The sequence below is a fragment of the Dendrobates tinctorius genome, unplaced genomic scaffold (assembly GCF_039654945.1).
Source record: "Dendrobates tinctorius isolate UK_male_01 unplaced genomic scaffold, ASM3965494v1 ptg000070l, whole genome shotgun sequence".
Lineage (NCBI taxonomy): Eukaryota > Metazoa > Chordata > Amphibia > Anura > Dendrobatidae > Dendrobates > Dendrobates tinctorius.
The window spans coordinates 73,059,107-73,083,862 of NW_027361738.1; the positions used below are offsets into that span (position 1 = coordinate 73,059,107).

Here is a 24,756-nt window from a genome sequence, read left to right on the forward strand (position 1 = left end):
GGTAAGTGTGAGTAGTGATAGAGAATGGGCGAAGCAGGTTGGTAGTAATCCTCTGTTAGCACAATGAATGCACCTCGTCCTTCTCTGCCATTGCTCTACGTGTGCCCCAGTTTATATACACATATCTTATATAGACTTGTCCACAGTCTTTAATTAAAAGGTAGCGTCCTAAGGTTTTACCAGAAAGTAATTTAAATGGCTATGTTCCATATCAAGCATTAATTAAAGAACAGCGGGATAATTACAAGCATCATCAATATTACAAGGAACATCAAATTGTTCCAGAGGGGAGTCATTTAATTGGAATCACTTTACTTTTCTACAACTTGTGCATTATTATTATTACTTGCTTCAGAGTAGTCGTGATTAGCGCCGCTTGTAGGAATTCAATTCATTCTTTTCAGAGACAACTGTTTAAGTGTTTATTACTGGGCTGGAAAGAAATCCAGACATTACCGATTCTACATTTACACACAGAAAAAAAAAATCAGAAACTATATATTTTTGCGTGTGTGTTAATATTTTTTATTAAAAAGGATTTATCTAACAATTGTGGAGTGGAAAGAAAAGAGCAAAAAGAATTTTGAAAGCACAACAATAAATAATCATCCCAAGGACAAGAAAAAAACTTGATATTGAGTACAGGTAGGGTCTTGGCATCATTCAAAAACTATAGAATGCATTCATAAAATGTTACAAAACCAAGACTCAGATGTTTAGAAATCACCGACTCTTGCTCTTTTCTCTAATTTTTAAAGACGACCTGTCACTTCCTCAAAAAATTAAATGCTTTGTAAAAATCCCTGAGCTGCCCCGATTCTGCTGCTTTTTCCATTTTTGCGCTGCCGCATTCCATCACAGAAATATTCACTTTTGTTGCTTTTGGAGCGCAGTATGAGAAATCTCTGCTGGTAGAGAAACTGGGCGTTTCTTCAGAGTCTTCTCTGGGGGTGTACCCAATCAATCCTGTCTCCCAGATGTTGCCAATCACAGCTTGCAGCATCTGAGACAGGGAGACTACTAAATCGTCTGACTAGCTGTGATGGGTAGCATTATGAAAAGTCCAGTTGCTTTACAATCAGAGATTTCACATGCTGCGCTCCAAAAATAACAAATGTGAATATCTCTGCAATGGAAAAAGGTAGCACAAAACAGAAAATAGCAGCAGAATCAGAGGAGCTTGGGGGCTTTTACAAGGTATTCAACTCTATTTTTTGAGCAATTGATAGGTCAGCTATTCTCGTTTCATGTGTCTTCAGCAAATACAGAATGTACCAAAATATACATGAAGCTGTATACCATTGCATAGGTCCACTAAATAGGTGCAGAAGAAATGAGAGAATCATTGAAATTTGAATTTAGCAGCTTCGCTTAATTTTTCCAAAAAAATCTATTTGCAGTGAATCAAAAATACAGCAAACCTCCAGCTGCCCTGAATAGTTGTAGATGACCCTAGTCGCTTTTTCCTCATTGCTGTAAACACACCATCTGTCCATTTTCTTCAGAGTTTTATGGCTTTCTCTGTGGTTAAGTTGTAACTTTCCTCTCACTATCCAGATTCACCCTAAAACGGCTGCTGCATTCCCTGCCTCTGCTTTTATACAGGCTACTATAGTCGCTACTAATTGTTTGTGCTATCCCACGTGACGTGATGGCAGCGAGGCATCATGAAGCTTGTGTGGTCGTTCCTGAGGTCATGTTGGTCTTCTGTAACCGATACCATCATCTGCAATGTGCAATGGCCTAAATAGAAGCTGTTGGGCCCCGAGCACAAAATCTCCAAAAGGTCCCTAAATTATCATGGGTGTGTGATAATATTCATCTATGAAGAACAAGACCTGTACGACAGAACCAAAAAACGAGGCATGACAACGTCCAGCAGATGCCAATGGGTCTTCTTTACAAATTGGTCTTTGGGCAGATTAGACATCTTGGGACTGGCAGCCAAGACAAACCTTCAATGGAGCTTAAAAATTCTCGTGAATGCCCTTCCCATCAGTGACGGTATATTTCACACTAAATCTGGCAAATTGCAGATTTCATAGAATCATAGAATCGTAGAGTTGGAAGGGACCTCCTGGGCCATCTGGTCCAACCCCCTGCTCAAAGCAGGATTCGCTAAATCATCCCAGTCAGATGTCTGTCCAGACCAACCAACCATCATAACGGGCAACACTACAGGCGTTGTATGACCGCTGCCGACTTGCTTCTCCACTACATCAAGCCACTCCATTGAGTCGGACTGGCTGCTGGCAATACCGTACATACTTTGCCAGACAACATCTACCCAGAAACTGTTTGTTTTTTTAAATCAAAATACAGGTAAAAATGCTAAAAGTAGAGAACTTTTAAAAAAAAAAAAAATAATAATAATTTGTGCATAATCTCAATCAATGCTATAAAAATAATATTTGTAATTTTAATCAGGCAATAAATATATATGAAAAAAATAGACAATATCAAATTACTGAAAATCACAGGATATACCACTTCCAGGCTCCTAATATCCCCCTTTATTTTTTATTGTAATTACCGATTTCTACAATCTTTCAATAGTTATTTTAACTTTATCTTAATTGTTTTTATTAGTTTTTGTTTCTTGCCTAGAAGAGCTTAATTTCTATTTTGGTTTTCTTCAGCTATTTTTATCTCTCCGCTGGTTAGGCTTTCATTTGTAGTTAAGCCTCCGGATTTATAAGCTTGATCAAAAATGATATATAGCCCAAATAAAATACATTTTCTGACAATTACTTGCATCCTTTACTTAAACGTCAGCCACCTCTTGGGGTTCTCCAAGAGTATTTTATCGATGTTCTGCTGGGATATGCCTCTCAAGAGCATTTTGGGTACGATATTGTTGAGGATGTGCGAGTATCCGTGTCCTCCGTACTTTACCAGCCTGTTCTTGGTGTGTATATCATGGGAAACGACTATACGTTCGTCATAGCCCTCGTTGATCAAAGAGCCGATCCTGCGAAACATAAAGACTTTTAGCAGTCATATAACCTTGGAACCTATAAATTTAGTCATCGTGAAGAATAGTATGTCATGATCAAAGGGGGACCCTGAGGAAAAAGTTATAGCATAATAGTTTGGAAAAAGTTACAAAAAGTTATGTCCAGCATTCTGCCCTCCATTACTTTGCATCAAGAGCCGCTGGTGAACATTTACCAAGCAAAAAAAAAAAAATCTTACATTCCTTGCACCACTTTTATTTTCTGTTTTGGAGACTTTTTGCGCTTTACTCAACGAAGAGGAGTAGCTTAGCAAAACTACATAGATTTTGCATATTCTAGACTGGTCATAGAGGTCTTAAAAAATGGCATGGAGCAAATACATTTATACTGCTGTAAGGAGGTGGCGGGGACCCTCACATGCCTCCTCTCCCCTGGACGCTGTTCATATGATTGCATGTGGCACCTCACTAATGTTATTATACTTGTTGTGTACTGTAATGTGATGCATTTGTCATGTACTGTAATGTGGATGTCTTTAATATGTGTTCTGCATAGAGTTAGGGTTAGGATAGGATCTTAGGCAGTATAGGACTGTAGGGGGATTAGAATAGTGGGGACATCATAGATAGGGAGTAGAATAGATTAGGAGTGTTAGTTAGGTACAGTTAGCGTAGGGGTGTAGCCGTTGGGAGGAGCTATAGGGCAGTCAAGTGCAGAGCAAGGGATATAGTCAAGACACTTCCTGATTAGGGAGCAGAAGCCTGGGCAGTCTTGCTCAGGGCAAAGTGTGAGGAGTAGCGAAGCAGATGGGTGGCCATGGGGATAAAGTTGCTACGACAGTAAGGGGCCCCAGGCGGAGGATTGTGCAGTCGGGCACCAGCTCAAAAGGACCATCCCCAAGAAGGATCCAGGGTCTACGACCGGGGGCGGGAGTAGCTGAGATGGCGTTCCTGGCACCTTTCCCTATTGGTATCGGACGAGGGGTTGACAAGGAGCTGGTGACACTGAAGGCACGGATGGGACATGGGCTGTCTAAAGATTTAGCAGGGATTGTCGGGAGAAGGGAGACAGAGCTGATAGAGAAGATAAAGGCTTCCTCAGCAGCAGGGAAAGAGAAGATGTCTCTTTGTTTAACCTGTGCTGCCAGTGTGATGAATGCCTTGCTGAATAGTAAAGTTAATCTGTTGGAAAAGAACTTTGACTCTGAGATGTTTTGTGGAGCTTGGGAACATGAAGCCAGAGTGACAAAACCTGAGAGGATCCTAGCAGTGAATGTAAGTGTACTGCTGCACACGCTGCACACGCAGCAGAAGGGACATTGTATTTTATCTGTGGGGCGCCAGGGCGTGGGAACCATACAGCCCATTGCCACGACTACCACCCTGGCCGACTTACAGTGCAATCATTTTAAAATGTATTAAAAGGTCACAATTTGCACAGAATTTTAAATTAACGTGTGATAGTTGACACACTGGTCTAGAGCTATTTTCTAACATTAGGTACTGTTATAATTAGCATACTTAAAAGTCCAAACTTGAGCAAAAAGCTAAAAATTTTGCACACAAAAAAAATTGTGGAAATGTGCAGTTTGTACAATTTTTTCATCATTAAAAGAGAATCTGTCAGTAGGATCAAAACTTCTAAACCGTCTATATGGGCACGCAGGTAATAGAAAGTTAAATATAATGATACCTTGATATCTGCCATCCGATGTCTTATTCTCAAGAGATCCACATTATTTTTAACATGTAAATGAGGCATTAAGATCTGTGGGTCAGAGATACATCTCCCGGAGAATCTGCCTCCAGAGATTGTTTTAAAGGAAAGGAGGCGTTACCAGTGTGAGACATGTAGATCAGAAGAGCAGACTGTCAGTCACTACATGTCTCACACTGGTAACGCCTCCTTTCATTTAAAATACTCTGTGGAGGCGGAGTCTAAGTCAAAATAATGGACAAGGGTAATCTTACATTGTTAGTAGAATGGAGAGCACAGGTAGGGTGGAAAACAGAGATGGAACAGTAAATTTAATAACAAAAAAAATTCAATATGTTTTTAGTAGAAAACACAATAAAAGATTACGAATTTCTTCAGCCAAGGTGAATGCTAGAGATTCTACAAGAAGAAAGAAAAGTGGAATTCATGCAGGTGTATCAAGGTGGAAACTGGTACGATCAAACAGTAGGCATCAGATGAAGAACTCATGCCATGCATGCCACTTTGGACATATCGGAAAATCTTCTTATCAAGGGAGCTGCGACATGATGACTACAACACACATAACACACCAACACCTCGTCTATGCTCCACCGGGAGATTTTGGAGGTTGTCGCTGTTACTGGAGCTCCGGATACTCATTAGGGTGCTGTTATTAGGGTCTCCGTTAATAGGGCATCACAAAGCCTTCTGTAAATCACACTACGGAAAAAAGTCACAAGCAACTTACTACAGTACCACAAATTCAAATTTGTCTATTTCTGCATTTATATAGACCCAAGAACATAATATGAGGAGGGTTAGGGAAAGCGTGATATGTCAAGACGTCATGACAGAATTGCCCCGGCTTCATCACATTCAGAAGGCTTGGCTCACTATTATTTCAGTGCGAGCGATGGGGATTAGAAAATGCGATGAGGACCGAACGGGTGACGGTAAGGAGCCGTAAAGATAATCAGTCAGAAAAATGGCGAATGTGAATTTTTGAAAAATCTCATCTCCTATTGCAACTGACCACATCTGTCTTATTGTGATGTTCACAAAGTTAGACACAAAACTTTTTGTAAAATACATATTTATATTTTGCACATATATATTTTACGGCGGTTTATTATAGCTCGCAAATGGAAATGTGGGAAACTGTCAGTACAATGACATATTATATGAATGTGCCTCACTAACTAGGTGGATTACTGACTGTTTAGCGACTAAGTGGCAGCCATTGATAAATATACAGTCGGTAGCTGTGCTGAAAGATACCAACAAGTCAATAAAAGAAGAATCTCGCCATTAATCAAGTTAATTAGCAAGAATAAGTGCTGGAATTGACTGCCAGAGACGCTGTGATGGGTGAACATCCTCTAAACCCTTCAATTAGCCACAGCGCTCAATGCAGTTAAATTATAGACAAGAGTCCGGGGTAGTAAATGTTTTAATAAACAGCCAATCAGTCTGACTGTATAGGAAAAATAAATAATAATAATAATATAAATTTAAAAATTCTTAAATTTTGCAGAGCTGTGTAATTAAGGGAGGCAGAAACATGCAAAAGGATAAGTGATAAAAGAGAAATAAAACCAATAGTAAGGCAGAAGGAGCTCTTTTATAAAAAGCGCTTAAAATCTAAAATGGAAACACGTGAAGTACACTTCCATCTAAAGGGGTGGTCCGAAACTAAAATTTATTTTAATCCTAAATGCCTATCTATGTAATGTCATAATTCAATCTGCTTTCTAATCTACTTTAATTACAAATTCCCTACCATTTACTCACTACTCTAGCTGCTTTATATTTTTTTACTACTTCCTCTTTGATGAGCCTACGTTTGAGAATCCATGATGTATGCTAGGATAGAAAAACTAGCCGTCATCGGGGGTCACTGGCACATCCTCTACCCCTTCCCTGAAACAAAGCATCATCAGTGGCTGGATTAGTCCACGTTGTCAATCCCAATGCATGCTCAGTAAGTTTTTGTCACTCTGCACTGTTCTTCTCAATGCACAGTGACAGTGCGCTCTCTCTCCAGCTCTGATAAGGAGTAAAGAGTCGGCAATGGAGCGCACACGTCGCTGCAAATTGTAAATAAAGAATTATCGAGCAGAGACCAGTACTGCCCCAGTGACATCACTTGCTGGGGCGGCACTGGTCTCTGCTTTTCCTGCACCCTGGGTATTCTTCTTCTTACAAAGCAAACTGGCATTGCGCTCTCTTGCCTTCTCATTACTCATGAGCAGAGCCAGCGAAGGAACTGTCACTATGCAATTTGAGATTAAAATAAATTTTAGTTTTGGAACACCGTTTTAAGACTTACTCATTTTAAAGAAAGATATAAACCACACAACATTGTCCAAGGCCGGATTTCCACGTCCATGATACAAAGTCTTTTGAAGGTCCCTATTACAGCTGCAATTTTGCTGATCTTCAAAAATATATGGCGATCCAGTTTAGTACAATTATAAAGACCACTCCTTCTTCTTCTCTCACTTCCTCCAACTCAATGTGGACAAATCTGAACTTATCAACTTTCTTCCATCTCACAGATCTTCCTTACCTGATCTCTCACAATTAATGACATCACGCTTTCCCCTGTACCGGAAGTATGCTGCCTCGGAGAAACCCTTGACTCTGCCCTGTCCTTCAAACCGCACATCCAAGCTCTTGCCACCTCCTGCCGCCTCCAGCTCAAAAATATCTCCAGAATCCATCCCTTCCTCAACCCTCAATCTACTAAAATGCTTGTGCACGCCCTCATCATCTCCCGCCTCAACTACTGCAACATCCTTTTCTGTGGCCTCCCTGCTAACACTCTCGCACTACTCCAGTACATCCTTAACTATACTGCCTGACTAATTCATCTCTCTCTTCGCTACTCCTCCACTTCTCCCTTCTGGAAATCTCTTCACTGGCTCCTATTCCCTCAGCGTATCCAGTTCAGATTACTAATACTGACCTACAAGGCCATCCATAACCTGTCTCCTCCATATGTCTCTGAACTAATCTCGCGATATCTTCCCTCACGTAATCTCCGGTCCTCCCAAGACCTCCTTCTCTCCTCCATACTTATTCGCTCCTCACCTAATTGCCTCCGAGACTTCTCCCGAATATCCCCATCTTCTGGAATTCTTGGCCCCAACATGTCCGACTATCAACCACATTCAGATCCTTCACACGGAACCTGAAAACCCACCTCTTCAAGAAAGCTTACAGCCTGCAATGATCCCCGCTGCCTCCTCACCACTACTGGAGCTACCGCCTCACCAATACCGGAGCTACCACAACCCCCCAACCTACTGTCTCCTTCCCCACCATCCTGTAGAATGTAAGCCCACAAGGGCAGGGTCATCTCCCCTCTGTATCAGTCTGTCATTGTAAGTTTGTTTACGGTAAGTGATATCTGTAATTTGTATGTAACCCCTTCTCATGTACAGCACCATGGAACCAATGGTGCTATATAAATAAATAAATAATAATAATTGCTGGGGCTGTTTTGGCTCATGCAGTGATGTCACTTCGACAGCACCCATCACCGAGGTTCCAACAAGAAGCTAAAGGATTGCCGCGTAAGATCACTTCCTTGAAGTGCCCACAGCACATAGAACCTGCCGCTTGGCAATAAAGCCGCTTGTTGAACTGTAATGACATAATCTCTTTTAAGTGGTTAAAAAAACTCATAAAAAGATTCAGTTTGTTTAGTTTTAGAAAATAACTAGGCCCGTCTAAGCGCCAACACTTACGCTCTGATCCTGTCGTTATCACTGGGCATATCCACTGCTGTATTAAACTGGTAATTCAGCATTTCCGTCCCAAACAAATCATATTCCAGGTACGACCCGAGTTCGGCAAACTCCAGCAGTGTTTTCTCATCAAATATCGTCCTAGGACAAAGAGAAGAGGCCGTGGTTTTATTATTTCTATGTTGACATTAGTTACTTTCTATTAAGAAGGATTAAATCTCTCTGTACAAACAGACGGGCAGTGATTCCATAATGTGGTCACTTTCCACGCACCCAGATTAATTACATAGAAATTTTTCATCAGGCTGGTCGCGGCTCATGTGAACTTTCTCTGTGGGAATATTCTCACTGGACATACAGAATATTTAATTTCCCCTGCTAATTTTATCCATAGCTGTCTGTAAATTTACAGGTCAGTAAAGGTGTATGCAGCAGATAGTGAGCTAAATACTGTGACCGCTAACGATAATCAATCCGCCGACAATCGAATTCGCCAAATTTACTTTGTCCAGAAATTTTTTTTTGCATCAAGACTATTCAATATGAATCAGATTTGGCATCTAAAGACTTTTATCATACCCTGATGTTTTTCCCTGGAGATAAATGTTTGAGTAAGCAAAAAAAAAAAATAAATAAATTTTATATATATATATATATATATATATATATATATACACACATACATATACATATACATACACACACACATACATACATATATGTAATACTTACCTCTCCGTGGGCATCACTTGTCTCACTGGACAGCTTCCTTGAACTCCAATCACTTGAGTCAACGCAAATAATCTCAACGCAGGTTGGAACACATCACTGGTCAACGTACATCATGATGATGCAGGTCAACCGACATCCCGGGTCAACGCACATCATGACAACGCAGGCTAACTCACATCATTAGTCAACCTACTGTACATCATGACGTTGCAGGTCAACCGACATCTCGGGTCAACGCATATCATGACAACACAGGACAATTCATATCAATAGTCAAGGTACATCATGATGACGCAGGTCAACTCAAATCACGGGCCAACGCACATCATGACATTGTGAGGCAACGCATGTCATGATGTTGCATGAGGTCTAATCAGCACTAAACCTCCCTGAAAAGTGATCTATGTGTCGCAACAGGGGAGAGGTGAGTATTATATTTATTATTTTGTGCTCCTTAAAAGGAATCCAGAAAAATGCCAGCCAAGGACAAGAAAAATTAATTGCAAACATTGTTCATAAATCCAGCTTTTTTTGTGAAATTTGAAACAGATTTGATTTGTTTCTAAACAATTCCGGGAGTTTGGGATGTAACTTATATGGTGTCCATCATGCCTTTATAAATGCTTCAACAAGCCCCTACACAAGTATACCACCCCTAATGAAACCACCACTTTGAAGAGGCAATACACAAGGGGCTCTTGGCTTATCCTCCCTTCTACTGGTCACAAGCATGGGTGATATATATATATATATATATATTTATATTTAGTCTTTTATGTTGGTTCTTACATCATACTTCCATCTCTCCAGCAGCATAGACAAGATATGTAATTATCATACTCTCTGTGTTACGCCTATGGTCGATTTACACATCTGTTATACTTCATAGCACATAAACCTGTGCATCTTACCATCTTCTCTGCTTATGTTTGCAATTTGCACATTTTTTTTGCCGATTTGCATATTGATCCTGGATATGTGTTGTATTCCATTGCATACACATCTGTACATTCCATTGCCGTTGCTTGCTTATATTTGCAGTTTGCACTTCTTTGCTCATTCGCTCATTGATCTTTAGCATCTCTTTGAACACATTATCATACCTGAGGCCATACCTACTTTAATTCATTTGGTGTCTAGGTGGTGTTCAACTACCATATCGATATATATTGTTTGAGTGACCTTTTATAAGGGTGTGACTTTGGACACAACACTCAAGTCCCCAGTTGCTATGTACAATGTTTTTTAAGTGTTTTTTAATGTGGTTTTTTTTTTTTATCGTTAACAAAATGATTTTCTTTTTATCAAGTGATCACTGTCCTATACATCGTGCTTTTCCTGTCTCTTACTCTTGATTTACTATTTGGTCACAGAATTTTTCATAGGAGAACACAGTGAATGAAATTCAGGAGAAGGAAACGTAAAATTTACACCACCCCTGAAGAAGCATTTGTGAAACGCGCATCATCTTTTACTACTGATGTTCCTGCAGTCGCTCTATCACTATTTTATTTCTATGTCTGTATGTTGATACCTTTTGTACATCATTTTTAACACTTTGCACTTAATTGGTTTAAAAGGTTTTTAAACTTTATTATTTCTTGGTGATGAAGATGGCTCAAAAGCGAATAAATATTGCAAATGTATGATTTAAATTTGTACTATTTTGTTCTGGATCCGATTTGGGTAATTTAGCAGTTACAGTGATTATTCTTCTCATAAACAAGTACCGTACATAGACAAGAAGTGCATTAAAAAAATAAATACAAAATGACCACACAGCTTATACTACAGTACCTATCAAGATGAGACATCACAGTCTTGGAGACATCAGCCCCGGCCTCCTGCAGCATGCGCACAATCTGGAAGGGAGCCTCGCTGTTTCTGCCAGGATGAATATTCACAGGACATCCAAGCTGTGTCTGAGCCTCAGCAGTCGCCCGGAGAATTTTCTTTTCACTGTCAGTGAGTGGCCATGAGCATCCAATCTCTCCGATTATTCCACATTTTATATCTGTTCCATCTGCTCCTCGGAGAACTTCTTCAACTAAAACCTCGGTCAGCTAATAAGAAAACGTCGTATAAATATAGAGAAAAGGGATTTTAGAAAAAAAAAGCAAAAATCAAAGTTCCAAACTGCAGCAATAAGTAATCACAGCGACAAAATATTTATAGAATTTTAATGATGCTTCCAATAGTACATATCTTTTTTTCATTGATTACCTTGATTCTAGCAATAAACATTCTAGGTTGTGGCATAAACATGTGTTGCATTTGGGGGTTACATGCATTTTTTTTTTTTTTAGAAACAAGGGATTGTCCAGGAAAAACAAGTTATCAGTGGGTGTCCCACTGAAAAAGCCGAGTACAGTGTTCCGCAACTCCATAGCAAAAGAACGTAGTGCAGGGATCACTGTACTGTAAAGTACCCTGTTCTGTCGATCAGTGCAGATCTGAGCAGCTGGACCCCACCAAAAAACAATGTATCACCTATACTGTGGATAAGGGATAATAACTTGACAACTCCTCTTAGAGCGCAGCCAGGCGGCAGTATAACTCGGCCGAGGATCGCATCACAATGGTCGGACTGGTGGTCGGCTCTCTTGAGCCAAGCGTGACAGCATGTATTTCTATATAGCTGTTCTGTGGAGTGTAAGACCAGTTAAAGCATTATGAAGCAATCCCTGACTGCGCCCTAAGTAAGGTCTGTTTCACACTTCTGTTTTTGACCATCAGTCAAAATCCGCCGTTTTTGCAAAAAAATGGATCCGCCATTTTTTTTGTCGGATCCTTTTTTTCCCCATTGATTTGTATTACCGGCGGATCTTGACGGATGGCCATCCGTTGCATCCGTTTTTTTGCGGATCCGTCAATTTTTTTGCGTCAGCCGAGATGCCTGGACCGACCATGGAATGTTTTTTGTGCTGAAGGATCCGCATTTTTATAGTGCGCATGCCCGGAGGAAAGAAGTCAGCCGGAAATTTAACCCTGAAATCATTTCTGGCAACAGAAAAAATTTCTCTCTCTCTCCCCTTTTCCCGGACAGCGGTTCCTTTAAAATTATTCATTCGGTGGATCCGTCAAAAAAAACGGTCCGGTGGCATCCGTTGACATCAGTTAGCAGCGGATCCGCTTTCCGCCATTTTGGCAGATTTTAACTGACACAAAAAAACTGAAGTGTGAATCAGGCCTAAGAGTGAGTCTTAAGTCACGTCAAGTGGCCAGTGTGAAAAATTAAAATTCTTTATATTTACAGTACGTATATACAGTATAATATATATAACATATCATGCTTCAAACATAAAGATACCAAATGTAAATTTTTGGTGAGGAAACAACAACAAGTGGAACACAACTGTGAAGTTGAACGAAATGTATTGGTTATTTTAAATTTTTTTGGAGATTCAAAAACTGAAAAGTGGGGCGTGCAATATTATTCGGCCCCTTTAACTTAATACTTTGTTGCGCCACCTTTTGCTGCGATTACAGCTGCAAGTCGCTTGGAGTATGTCTCTATCAGTTTTGCACATCGAGAGACTGAAATTCTTGCCCATTCTTCCTTGGCAAACAGCTCGAGCTCAGTGAGGTTGGATGGAGATCGTTTGTGAACAGCAGTTTTCAGATCTTTCCACAGATTCTCAATTGGGTTCAGGGCTGGACTTTGACTTGGCCATTCTAACACCTGGATACGTTTATTTGTGAACCATTCCATTGTAGATTTTGCTTTATGTTTGGGATCATTGTCTTGTTGGAAGACAAATCTCCATCCCAGTCTCAGGTCTTTTGCAGACTCCAACAGGTTTTCTTCAAGAATGGTCCTGTATTTGGCTCCATCCATCTTCTCATCAATTTTATCCATCTTCCCTGTCCCTGCTGAAGAAAATCAGGCCCAAACCATGATGCTGCCACCACCATGTTTGACAGTGGGGATGGTATGTTCAGGGTGATGAGCTGTGTTGCCTTTACGACAAACATATCGTTTGGTATTGTTGCCAAAAAGTGCAATTTTGGTTTCATCTGACCAGCGCACCTTCTTCCACATGTTTGGTGGGTCTCCCAGGTGGCTTTTTGCAAACTTTAAACAACACTTTTTATGGATATCTTTGAGAAATGGCTTTCTTCCTGCCACTCTTCCATAAAGGCCAGATTTGTGCAGTGTACGACTGATTGTTGTCCTATGGACAGACTGTCCCACCTCAGCTGTAGATCTCTGCAGTTCATCCAGAGTGATCATGGGCCTCTTGGCTGCATCTCTGATCAGTGTTCTCCTTGTTTGAGATGAAAGTTTAGAGGGATGGCAGGGTCTTGGTAGATTTGCACTGGTATGATACTCCTTCCATTTCAATATGATCGCTTGCACAGTGCTCCTTGGGATGTTTAATGTTTTGGAAATCATTTTGTATCCAAATCCGGCTTTAAATTTCTCCACAACAGTATCACGGACCTGCCTGTTGTGCTCCTTGCTTTCTGTGCATCAAACAGAACCCTGAGACTATCACAGAGCAGGTGCATTTATACGGAGACTTGATTACACACAGGTGGATTATATTTATCATCATTGGTCATTTAGGACAACATTGGAGCATTCAGAGATCCACAATGAACTTCTGGAGCGAGTTTGCTGCACTGAAAGTAAAGGGGCCGAATAATATTGCACGCCCCACTTTTCAGTTTTTGAATTTCCACAAAAATTTCAAATAACCAATAAATTTCATTCAACTTCACAATTGTGTCCCACTTGTTGCTGATTCTTCACCAAAAATTTACATTTGGTATCTTTATGTTTGAAGCATGACATGAGGGAAAAGGTTGAAAAGTTCCAGGGGGCCGAATACTTTCCCAAGGCACTTATATATATATATATATATGTCTGATTTTAACACTAGGTCATTTTGCTCCTACTCCTGAAGACACCGATCGTGCTGTGAAATGTGAATAGTGTCATGCGGTTTTAGATATATTCAGTAATGTATAGAATGTGTTAAGCATTCCCCAGGGTACCCCTACAATTTATCCTGAGGAACAAGCATTGTTAGTATAATAGCCATAGGGTGCAGTAGGAATACAAGAAGTGTAAAGTATAAGATAACTGATATAATATATAGGTTAGATAAATTTTAGTACATAAAGTAGTGATAGACTTTGGTAAGCAGTATAAAATGTTATATGTTTAATGTATGAAAATACAGTGCATAGTGTAGATAAAAGTATATATGTCTGCTACAGACATAGTGATAGAAATAGTTTAGGTTTTGGACTAGTCCTTATTGTGAGGCTGCAAGCTCCAGTAAAAAGGGACTGGTTCCTGATAGTGGATTAAATAGGGACGCACAGTAACCAAGGTCATGTTGCAGTGGGCAACCATCTAGTGTTCGTGGCAGTGGAAGGTCTTACTGGATCCATTGTGGATATTCCTGCATTGTCCTGGGCTCAAGAATTGGTACACGTACTATGAAAAGTGCCTTATCCTCTGTCGTACAGGGGACGATGGATGTGGAGCTACGTGAAGGGAAGTTAACGAATCCTGGGTAAACTGCTGGACTGGACGGGAAATCCCTGGGGCTGACAGAGCCAGTAAATATAGGGATTGTCCAGAAGGAACAGACAGTAATGCTGAAGACATACTATACTAAGAAAACAAGAACTAAGAAGTGTTGCGTCCGATACTGCGTGTTACAATCTGATGAACTTGAACTGTCCGGTAAAGCTTTGCTTGTTGCAATGAACTTGGTGTCCCCTGAGTTATGTACGATGGCTCCAGAAGATGAAGGCCTGGAGAAAGCAGAGGCCTGTGGCCTACAAGTGAGTGTACTTCATCCCATAACTGGTAGCCCATTGGGACAGGGACACGATTTTCCTGTGAAGTGCCAGGGCGTTATGGACCAACAGCTCGTCCACGGCTACCTCCCTCGGTCACTTGAAAGACACATTCCCTTTAAATCTTAATGGCGGGGAGAGGAGTGATTGGAAAATGTCCTCTCCGAGTGACATTATGTTACCTACTAATAGGAAACTCATTGTCTAACAGACTGAAAAGAAGAACAAGGAGGATCCTGTCATCCTCAGCCCAGAAAATTCAGTTTATATAGTAGACAATCCATATTTTAGTCAATGTGTTAGATTAGAATGGATCTTTAGCATATACACATCTTAATGCTAATAGAGATGGAAGAATTTAGAATGAGTGGAATTGAATTCTATAAAAATCTGTTTTCTCCAGATTGCGGATTTTTTTTGCAATTCGCTCTCTTTTTGCTGAATTATACAGGGCTGTCAAAAGGATGAAAAGGATGAAAAATAAAATAAAAAACCTCACTATTAACGTCTCCTGACATTTCTGCTGCTCACTTATCCCCTTATGGTCCTCGGAGCTTCTACTTACGCACTGCATCTTCAGACTAGGACTTCCAGCTGCAACTAGGCCCAGGACAACCCTACACATACACAGGGCCGTCTCGGGCCTAGAAGTGATTGGAAGTCCTGGCCTAGAGTGCTGCAATAAGGTCGTGCTGTCACAACAACATTGCAACACTTAAGTGCAGAGATGTCTCAGGCCTATTCGTACACTCTAGGCAGGGACTCCTGCTGCGACATCTATGTGTATTACAAGGTCGTGGCGATGTTGCCACAATATACGCTGCAGCCTTACGATGTGCACTCTAGGCCCGAACATTCGGCTGCAGCTAAGCCAAGGACGACAGTGCGCATACCCGTATGAAGATGCATGATGCGGCAGCAAGAAGATGTGCTGACGACCTAAAGGGGACATTGAGCAGCGGAGGTGATCGGTGAGGTGAGTAGTACTTATAAAATAAACAAACATGTGAGAACTTGGAGGGACAGTATTAACCTGCCACGGGGGTTCTGTGCGTGGTAGCCTGCAAATTTTTATAGCACTTCCACAGACAGTCTTACGGAGGGTTACTCCATCTTACAGATCCCAGGGGGTGCCATGGCCTTCACCTTTTAACCCCTATACAGAGATCTGGACTTACAAAAGGGCCTCTGGGTGGGGTCCATGGAGTCGCTGCTGGCCAATGAAGAGGGTTTGCAGAGGATAGTCAGAAAACTGCATCAATACAAGGAGGTCAGGAATAGGAAGATCAGGCAAAAGAATAGTCTAAACAAGGGCCAATGTCAGGATCAAGGTGCAGGGCTGTGGCAGAATCAAAGAAGCATGAGTGAACCAGAGTAAGGGAACTTATAACTGGCAACTAAAAGGTAGGAAGTTCGGGGTCTAAATCATGTGAACCCAGTCCAAGGTTAATAGATGGAAGTCAATTCGATGACCAAGTTTGAAATTAACACCCAAGCTCCCTGTATGAATAGCATCACTCGTCTGGGAATATCAACCCAAACTGCTGCACTGTCGCCCCATTATGAAGGTGCGACGCAATCCAGGGACAGAATCAGAAAGAACGAGCACAGAAATGTTGTATTATGAAGATTTACAATCTACATTTGTAAGACAGTTATAGTATGTATATCAGCCATTTAGCTTTCCATAAATTAGAGGTCTCTGGGAATCTGTGAAGTTTTTGGTTCTAAATTAGAGATCAATGTCTACTATGGCCTATGACCTGGTCTGGACTTCCATTGGGATACAGATTATTTTTATTTGGCATGAACTCCAGAACAAAAATATTCCAATACGGCAGATTAATGGCAAATATTTTATTGACTACCAATTGGACATTGTCACGAAAAAGCACCCATGGTCGTCAGATAATGGTCTAAATTGCCCTTTGCCTCATCCAAAATCTCTACTGTATGGTCAACTGTAAACACTACTGGAAGACGGTCAGGTCAGAGATTATATTATATGTGAAAGTACGATATAGCCACTAGAAGTCATATTTTTTACAATTTTTAAACTATGCAACTAAATATCCCAAAAGCCCATTCGGAAAAATTATAATTATTGGCTACCTGCTCGACAGACTTCGCCCGAGTTTCAGGACTATGGGTCGCATCCACGTAGAAACCAGCACCTGAAATAATATGGACACCAGCTTCCTGTGAAAGCCATTTAAGCATCTTTACGTCTCTACTGATTCCAGTAGTTGTGTTTTCCACGATGCAGCCTCCACCTGCTGCCTTAAAGGCAATGAGTTCTTCTTTTACTGCATCCACCTCCTGATTCAGGAGAAGGTTTTCTCTATGACTGTATGGATTTTGCTTTAGCCAGAACAGGTTCTTCATAACGATGGGTCCATCAGCCAAGTTAGCTTGAAATGCGGGTGGTGGACAATAACAACATTCAAAAGTCATTGTCAAGTGCTCATGGGTTAGGGTGCATCCAAGCTGGTCCGGGGGGATGGACCCCAAAACAGTCTGTATTTGGCCGCTTAGAGATGACATTTTCTATGCCCCAAAAAATACTATGAGAAAACAAAAAAATTAATGAGAAAAGAGACATGTATCTAATACCGTAACTCTATAACTAAGGCTGAATGACTGATTTATTTATTATTTTTATTTTGAAGAGCTTTTTCTCATTTTAAGCATATTTGCCTTGAAGAATTATTAGGTATTATTTTTTCAGGAGGACAAGAAGTGAATGAACTAAAATAAGTCCATGGGAATGCCAAGAGATTTTGGGAAAGAAGTACAAAATATATATTGGGGATTTGGCATATCGGGATACCATTACCACCACAAAGGCTTGAAATATAAATACCAATGGATAGAAAAATCTATAAAAAAAATGAGTTTTTTTCTCTCAGTAAAGAGATATTTCAAGAAATGTAAAAATATAGATTGTTCATTCATTACACAGGAGGAAATATAGTAGAATGTAGAGACTTTTACATACACGACTTGACACCAGACAGGAAACCAAAAAGGTGCTCCGGGAAGCCTACCTACTATGAGCCTACTACCAATTGTCCACTCTCAAAGATGGATCGGTCGTAAAGCCATCATCCCGTCGGCACCACAAGTCGATTCTTTTGCCCGAAGTTGAAAATTCACTATCATGCTGTTAATCTTAGACACCAACTACATAGAGGTTCCATTTAATCCGGCTATGTACAGTATTTCTTCATGCCCTTGAGATTTCCGAAAAATTCACCACCAGCTTCCAAAAAACAAAACAAAACGATGCTTGCTACTGGTAATAAAAAAAAAAACTAGATTAAAAGAGAATATTCCATTTATTGTATCCTCTCTAAAATACATCCACCGGGCCGCACTTGCAGTTTTGATAAATTTAGCGAATTCTGCAATCTGTAAATGTCAAAAAGAAACGGAAAAGTTGAATTTTTTTTTCCCGGAGAATATTGCACTACTCCTTCATGCCATCAATGTTTACGATGCCGAATAAGGTTTTATAACCGAGCCAGAGGACTTCATTCTGGGAGCTGAACATTTTACAGCCTGAGATGAATGTGTTTATAACCAGGTCTATAGATGGAATGTATCTGAAACTCTCCGCAAGAAAGAAGCCAAACTTTTTCGACAAGTTTTAATACAGGTACCGTAACTTTACATTTTCCATTAGGAACCAACAGAACAGGGATGATGATAAATGTCCAGGAAGCTGAAAAATAACCACAAACTGCTTTTACGTTTCAGTAAATTTAGAAAAATGTACTCAAGATTCACCCGAGTCGTAATTTGGCCCCATTTTAGAGTTTGCATTAGGGCAGTAAAGTCAGGAACCCTTGTTGTGCTATACTATATGGGAAAGTTGCAATCTCAGATTTTTGCAAAGTTTCAAGAAACTTTCTTTACAGGCACGCAACATAGCAACTCAAAAAACTGTTATGCTGTAGATTCTCGTAGATTTTTTAAGATTTAGAATGTAAAATCTCCATTATTTCAAAACAGAAAGTTTTTCTGATGAGTATTTTTCTGCAATAAAAATCGGACTAGAAAACGTGAAACTTTTCATGCTTTTCTGATGCTGTTTTTTTTTGTATGGGGCTTCTAGTAAATTCATAACAGTTCAAAGTCCCAATATTGTATAAAAAAAAATAAAAATATGAAAAAATTTATAGATTGCTACAATATATCTGCAGCTTTTGTAAAAATAAAAATAAACGGTTGGTATCGCTGTGTCTGGAAAAACTATAAAATGGTCACATTGAATGGCTAAGAAATAATGTACGATATAATATAACATCGTATATGTATATAAACATGCCAAAAGTTGATTTTTTTTCATCATATTAATGCACAAAAAAATGAATAATAAAAAGGATCAAACATCATGCACTAAAATATTCTTATTGGGGCTATGAAATGTCAGAATGGTCAAAACTAGCTGTTGTGGGAAGCAGCTAAAGTTTTTTTTTTATGTGGATTTTGGAGCAGAATCTTCTCCAATATCCACATATATATAAAAAAAAAAAAATCTATGTCAACAAATCTTTTTGGTGTGTTCACATTGAGGGTTTTTCTTTACTAAGTTTTTAGAAGAATGGTTTTTGGAGCAGGAACTCCAAAAACCACAAATTTTGATTGGGGAGTTGGGGTATGTGACATGACTTTTTTTTCAGGCAGATTGTGCCTTAAATCCACCTGAAATGCCCTGCAAATAATTTACATAATGCACAGCAAGATGAGAATGACTTTACTGTGCACCGTTCGTCACTTTTTTTTTTAAATCGCTCTAATTCTTAAAAAGCACAGTTTGAACATGCTTTTACTCGATAAAAAAAAGTTGCAGAGAATGATCATAATATGCAGCAATGTTCAAGTAAGAATAAAAGAAGCCGCCGGCGGAACCGATGCGACAACGATAGACAAGATGCTGGAGAAGACCCTTCATGGAAAACACTGCCAGCATTTTCCTGAAGAGTCTTGGCCTTGAAATACCAGGGACTTAATTAACAAAGAGGTCTTGTGTTCATAACTTTAGAATGTGTTCATACCGAGTCTTTTTACTGAGGTTTTGGAGCTGAAGAATTTTGCATTTTTCAGGAGGATTTGAAGAGTTTGAAGGAACCCGGCATTATTTGCGGGGGGCCACTGACTGAGCAACTTTGTTGAGCTGGCGGTTCTTTCCTCCTCATTTTTGCCTGGCGGGTATATGAGGGGTTAATAGTTCCCCTTACCTGAAAGAGAAGTTGTTCGTCATTGGTCCTGGATGCTGCGTCCAGTTTTGTGGGCTGGCCCAGTGGGGGTATAAATTGTGGAGCCGGATGTACTCCAGCCTCTTTGACCCGGGACTCAGGAGCAGCCCACCCTCCCTCCCTATTGTTTGAATTATTTGATGGATATTTTGTGTGTTTTTTTCCGTTTCAGTAAAGGTTGAAAGTCGCAGCATTGGCGGAGGAGCAAGACTGGGTAACATGTGCCGGGAGTCCGGTCACATAACCCCACAATCTTCCGAGGGTTAATGTGAGAGCTGCGACCATACCCCTCCAACAATGGGTGTTATTTAAAAGATGAGAGTTCTGGAGAAAATGAAGATTACTCTCCAATAAAAGATGTTTTTCTTGTGGATTGTTGTGAAAAGCCGGATTACTTACCGGTAATGCTCTTTTAATGAGTCCACGACAGCACCCACTGGAGGTATCGGATCCGCCCCATTTGGAACAGGAAACCCTACAGGAAAGATAAAAGGGGCGGTCCGCCTTTCCTCCTCAGTTTTGCATTTCAGAGTACCAGGAGGACCGCCAAGGATTAGGCAATGTCTTGTACTTATATCTTTACTTATCCAACTTTAGCAGATATACTTTTAACATTGATATTTGTAGCAGGGAGGGAAGTGAGCAGGTGCTGTCGTGGACTCATTAAAAGAGCATTACCGGTAAGTAATCTGGCTTTTTACCCTTCGCCACGACAGCACCCACTAGAGAGATTCCAGAGACCATCACCTGGGTGGGACCACCGTGCCAAGGACAGTCCTGCCAAAGCTTAGGTCAGAGGTAGACGAAAGATCAAGTCTATAGTGTCTATAGAAGGTAGAAGGGGATGACCAAATTGCCGCCTTACATATGGTTTCAATTGGAACGTCTCCCCTCTCCGCCAAGGAAGCCGCCATTGCTCTGGTGGAATGTGCTCTGATGTTTCCCGGAGGTTCTTCATTTTTTGCAGAGTAGGCTAAAGGAATGGCATCCCTGATCCATCGGGAAATGGTGCTTTTTTACGGCCCTGAAAAGAAATGAAGAGAGCCCTACACTGCCTCCAGCTCTCGGACCTTTCAATATACTTTAGGACAGTTCTTCTGACGTCCAAAGTGTGGAATTTCTGCTCTTCCGGAGTGGAGGGATCTTCAAAGAAGGTTGGGAGGAGTATCTCCTGAGACCTATGGTACCTTGTTGATACCTTAGGCAGGTATGAGGGGTCTGGCTTCAATATTAATCTATCCCGATATACCTGCAAAAAGGGTGGATCTATGGACAGGGCCTGGATATCACCCACTCTCCTAGCGCATGTCAGTGCTACCAAGAGGGCCGTCTTAAATGATAAATATTTAAGGGATATCGTATCTATCGGTTCAAAAGGTTCTTCTGTAAGGGCGTCTAACACCAAGTTTAAGTCCCATGTAGGGATTATGGGTATGTGAACCGGAGTTATTCTTTCACATGCCGTAATGAATCGTGATATCCACTTATTCCCTGCTATATTATGGCCATACAGCGCCCCCAACGCAGACACCTGTACTTTCAGTGTGTTTACTGACAAGCCCAATTCCTTTCCCTTTTGTAGGAACTCTAAGATAGGGACTATCGGGACTTCTGCTGTATGAGATGCTGTATGAAACTCTAGGAATTTCTTCCATATTCTTTTATAAATTTGGGTTGTGGACTGCTTCCTGCTCTGCAGGAGCGTAGTAATTAATGATTGCGAAAACCCTCTTGATCTTAATAGGTGCCTTTCAAGTTCCACGCCGTCAAGTGTAAGTTGTCCACTTGAGGGTGGAAAAAAGGGCCTTGGGAGAGTAGGTTGGGGTTTGAGGGGAGAACCCAAGGATCTGTCACTGACATAATTCGTAGCCACGAGAACCACGGTCTCTTGGGCCAGAATGGTGCTATCAGGATTACTCTCACCTTTTCCTCTCTGATTTTCTGAATCACTTGTGGCAGGAGAATCAATGGAGGGAAGGCGTATGCCAGCTTGAATCTCCATGGGGCCTGGAGGGCATCCAGTATGTCTGGGTGATCTGCTGGAGACAGGGAAGCAAAGGTCTTTGTTTGTCTGTTTTCCCTTGTGGCAAAGAGGTCCACTTGAGGATGCCCCCATAGAGCCACTATGTTCTGGAAGATCTGGTGATTGAGGCACCACTCCCCTTGCCGAAGTGTGTGTCGGCTTAAGAAATCTGCTTCTTGATTGTCCTCTCCTCTGATATGAAGAGCTGAGAGGGACAACAAATTGCTTTCGGCTAAGTCTAAGATTCTTGCCGCAGAAGACATCAGAGTCATCGGGCAGCACGGTGGCACAGTGGTTAGCGCTGCAGCCTTGCAGCGCTGGAGTCCTGGGTTCGATTCCCACCAAGGACAACATCTGCAAGGAGTTTGTATGTTCTCCCCGTGTTTGCGTGGGTTTCCTCCGGGCACTCCGGTTTCCTCCCACACTCCAAAGACATACTGATAGGGAATTTAGATTGTGAGCCCCATCAGGGACAGTGATGAAAATGTGTGCAAACTGTAAAGCGCTGCGGAATATGTTAGCGCTATATAAAAATAAAGATTATTAATAAAGATTATTAGAGTCTCTGATCGAGTACCTCCTTGTCTGTTTATGTAGGCCACTGTGGTGGTGTTGTCCGACAGGATCCTGACATGTTTCTGTTGGAGCTGTGGAAGGAAATAATGTAGAGCATAGTATACTGCTGTCAGTTATTTTAAATTAGACGAGTATTCTCTTTCCTCTCTATTCCATCTTCCTTGACAAAAGCTATTCCCCATATGGGCTCCCCAGCCTTGGGGGCTAGCGTCGGTGGTTAGGATACTAGATGGTACTATGACCCATGGGACTCCCGAGGATAGATGGTCATCCTCTAACCACCATTACAGAGAAGTCAAGACCTCCTGCGTTAGAGTTATCTTGCTCTCGAGGTGACCACCATGTCGCCTCTCCTCCTGGAGGATCTGATGCTGGAGTGTGCGGACATGATAATGGGCCCACCGGACTGAAGGGGCACAGGAATCTAGCGACCCCAATAGCGACATTGCCCCTCTCAGAGACATGCGTGGTCTATCTATGGCTGCCTCTACTTTCTCTTTTGTTAGTGCAATCTTTACCTGCGGAAGTAGACATTTCTGGGTTATGGAGTTCAATTGGAACCCCAAAAACATCTGGAGGGATTGCGGAACGAGCCTGGACTTCTGTATATTGATGATCCAGCCTAGGTCCTGTAAAGACGAGATTGCATCAGCCACTCTTTCGGTACATTGGGTATCTGAGTTCCCGATTATTAGGAAGTCGTCTAAGTAAGGTACAATTAAAGTATCTTTTTGACGAACATAGGCCATCACCTCTGCCATCACCTTGGTGAAGATTCTTGGTGCTGTTGAGAGGCCGAAAGGCATGGCTGTGTATTGAAAATGACGGACCTTGCCATCGAATACCACTGCGACCCTTAGATATTTTTGGTATCTATTATGGATAGGAAGATGATAATAAGCATCTTTTAAGTCAATCCCCGCCATCACACAATTTGGAAAGAGAAGCTTTATGGTGGATCTGATTGATTCCATCTTAAACTTATAATTTTGAATAAACGTATTAAGCTTCCTTAAATTAATAATTGTTCTAAATGTACCATCTGGTTTGGAAATTAAAAATAAGGGAGAGTAGAAGCCTCTACCTTCCTGTCCCTCTGGGACCTCTACTAAAACCCCTTTGCATAGTAGGCTCCGAATCTCTTCTTCGAGGGCCTTTTGTTGGGTCATAGAGTTAAGGCGGGTTAGGACAAAGAAATCATAAGGATTTTGAAGGAATTCTATTTTCATTCCTTCTTTAATAATACTCAAGATCCATGGGTTTGAGGATATTTGTTCCCATTTTGGATAAAAGAACCGTAATCTACCCCCTACAGGTGGGTCTGATTCTTTAATTTCTATTTTCCCTTCGGAACGTTGGACCCCTGAACATGGTACCCTTTTGTTTCTCTTCTTTTGTGGCCCATCTATTTGGTCTTTCCGTTTGCCTCCTTCTTCCAAACGGTCGCCTCTTAAAGGTTCTCCTATAGAAAGGGATAGAAGAGTCAGGGAACGCCTTCTTCCTTTCCTTTGCTTTGGCGAGTATCTCGTCTAGGGCTTTCCCGAAGAGAAACTCACCCTCACACGGGGATGCACAGATCTTAGCCTTTGATTGCGCGTCCCCCTTCCAGCTCTTCATCCACAACGCCCTTCTGGCGTTGTTCACTAGAGCTGCTGATCTTGCTGCCAGCCGTAGAGTGTCTGCCGACGCATCAGCCATAAAGGCAGCTGCCCCCCTTATCAATGGGATAGCGGCCCTTAATTTTTCTCTGGACACCTTTTGCTCGATTTGTTGATCCAGCTGGTCCAACCACACGAGCATGGATCTAGTGGTGCATGTGGTGGCTACCGCTGGCTTAAATATACCCGTGGTAGACTCCCAAGACCTCTTCAATGATGATTCCGCCTTGCGGTCTAACGGGTCTGCCAACAAGCCTGCGTCCTCTACTGGAATAGCCGATT

At 41.3% G+C, this 24,756-nt stretch overlaps 1 protein-coding gene across 2 annotated transcripts in view; it reads right to left on the reverse strand.

The window, feature by feature from the left end:
- Positions 1-499: 499 nt before the first annotated feature.
- PTER (phosphotriesterase related) overlaps positions 500-24,756 on the reverse strand; it is a 30,139-nt gene continuing 5,882 nt past the window's right edge. For both annotated transcript variants that reach the window (XM_073581887.1, XM_073581888.1), the window contains 4 exons: positions 17,069-17,520; positions 10,937-11,202; positions 8,408-8,548; positions 500-2,971 (listed from right to left, as the gene is read on the reverse strand). In XM_073581887.1, coding sequence (XP_073437988.1) covers positions 2,761-2,971; positions 8,408-8,548; positions 10,937-11,202; positions 17,069-17,500 — 1,050 coding nt within the window. In that variant the 5' untranslated portion in view covers positions 17,501-17,520 and the 3' untranslated portion in view covers positions 500-2,760. The remainder of the gene's footprint in view (positions 2,972-8,407; positions 8,549-10,936; positions 11,203-17,068; positions 17,521-24,756) is intronic.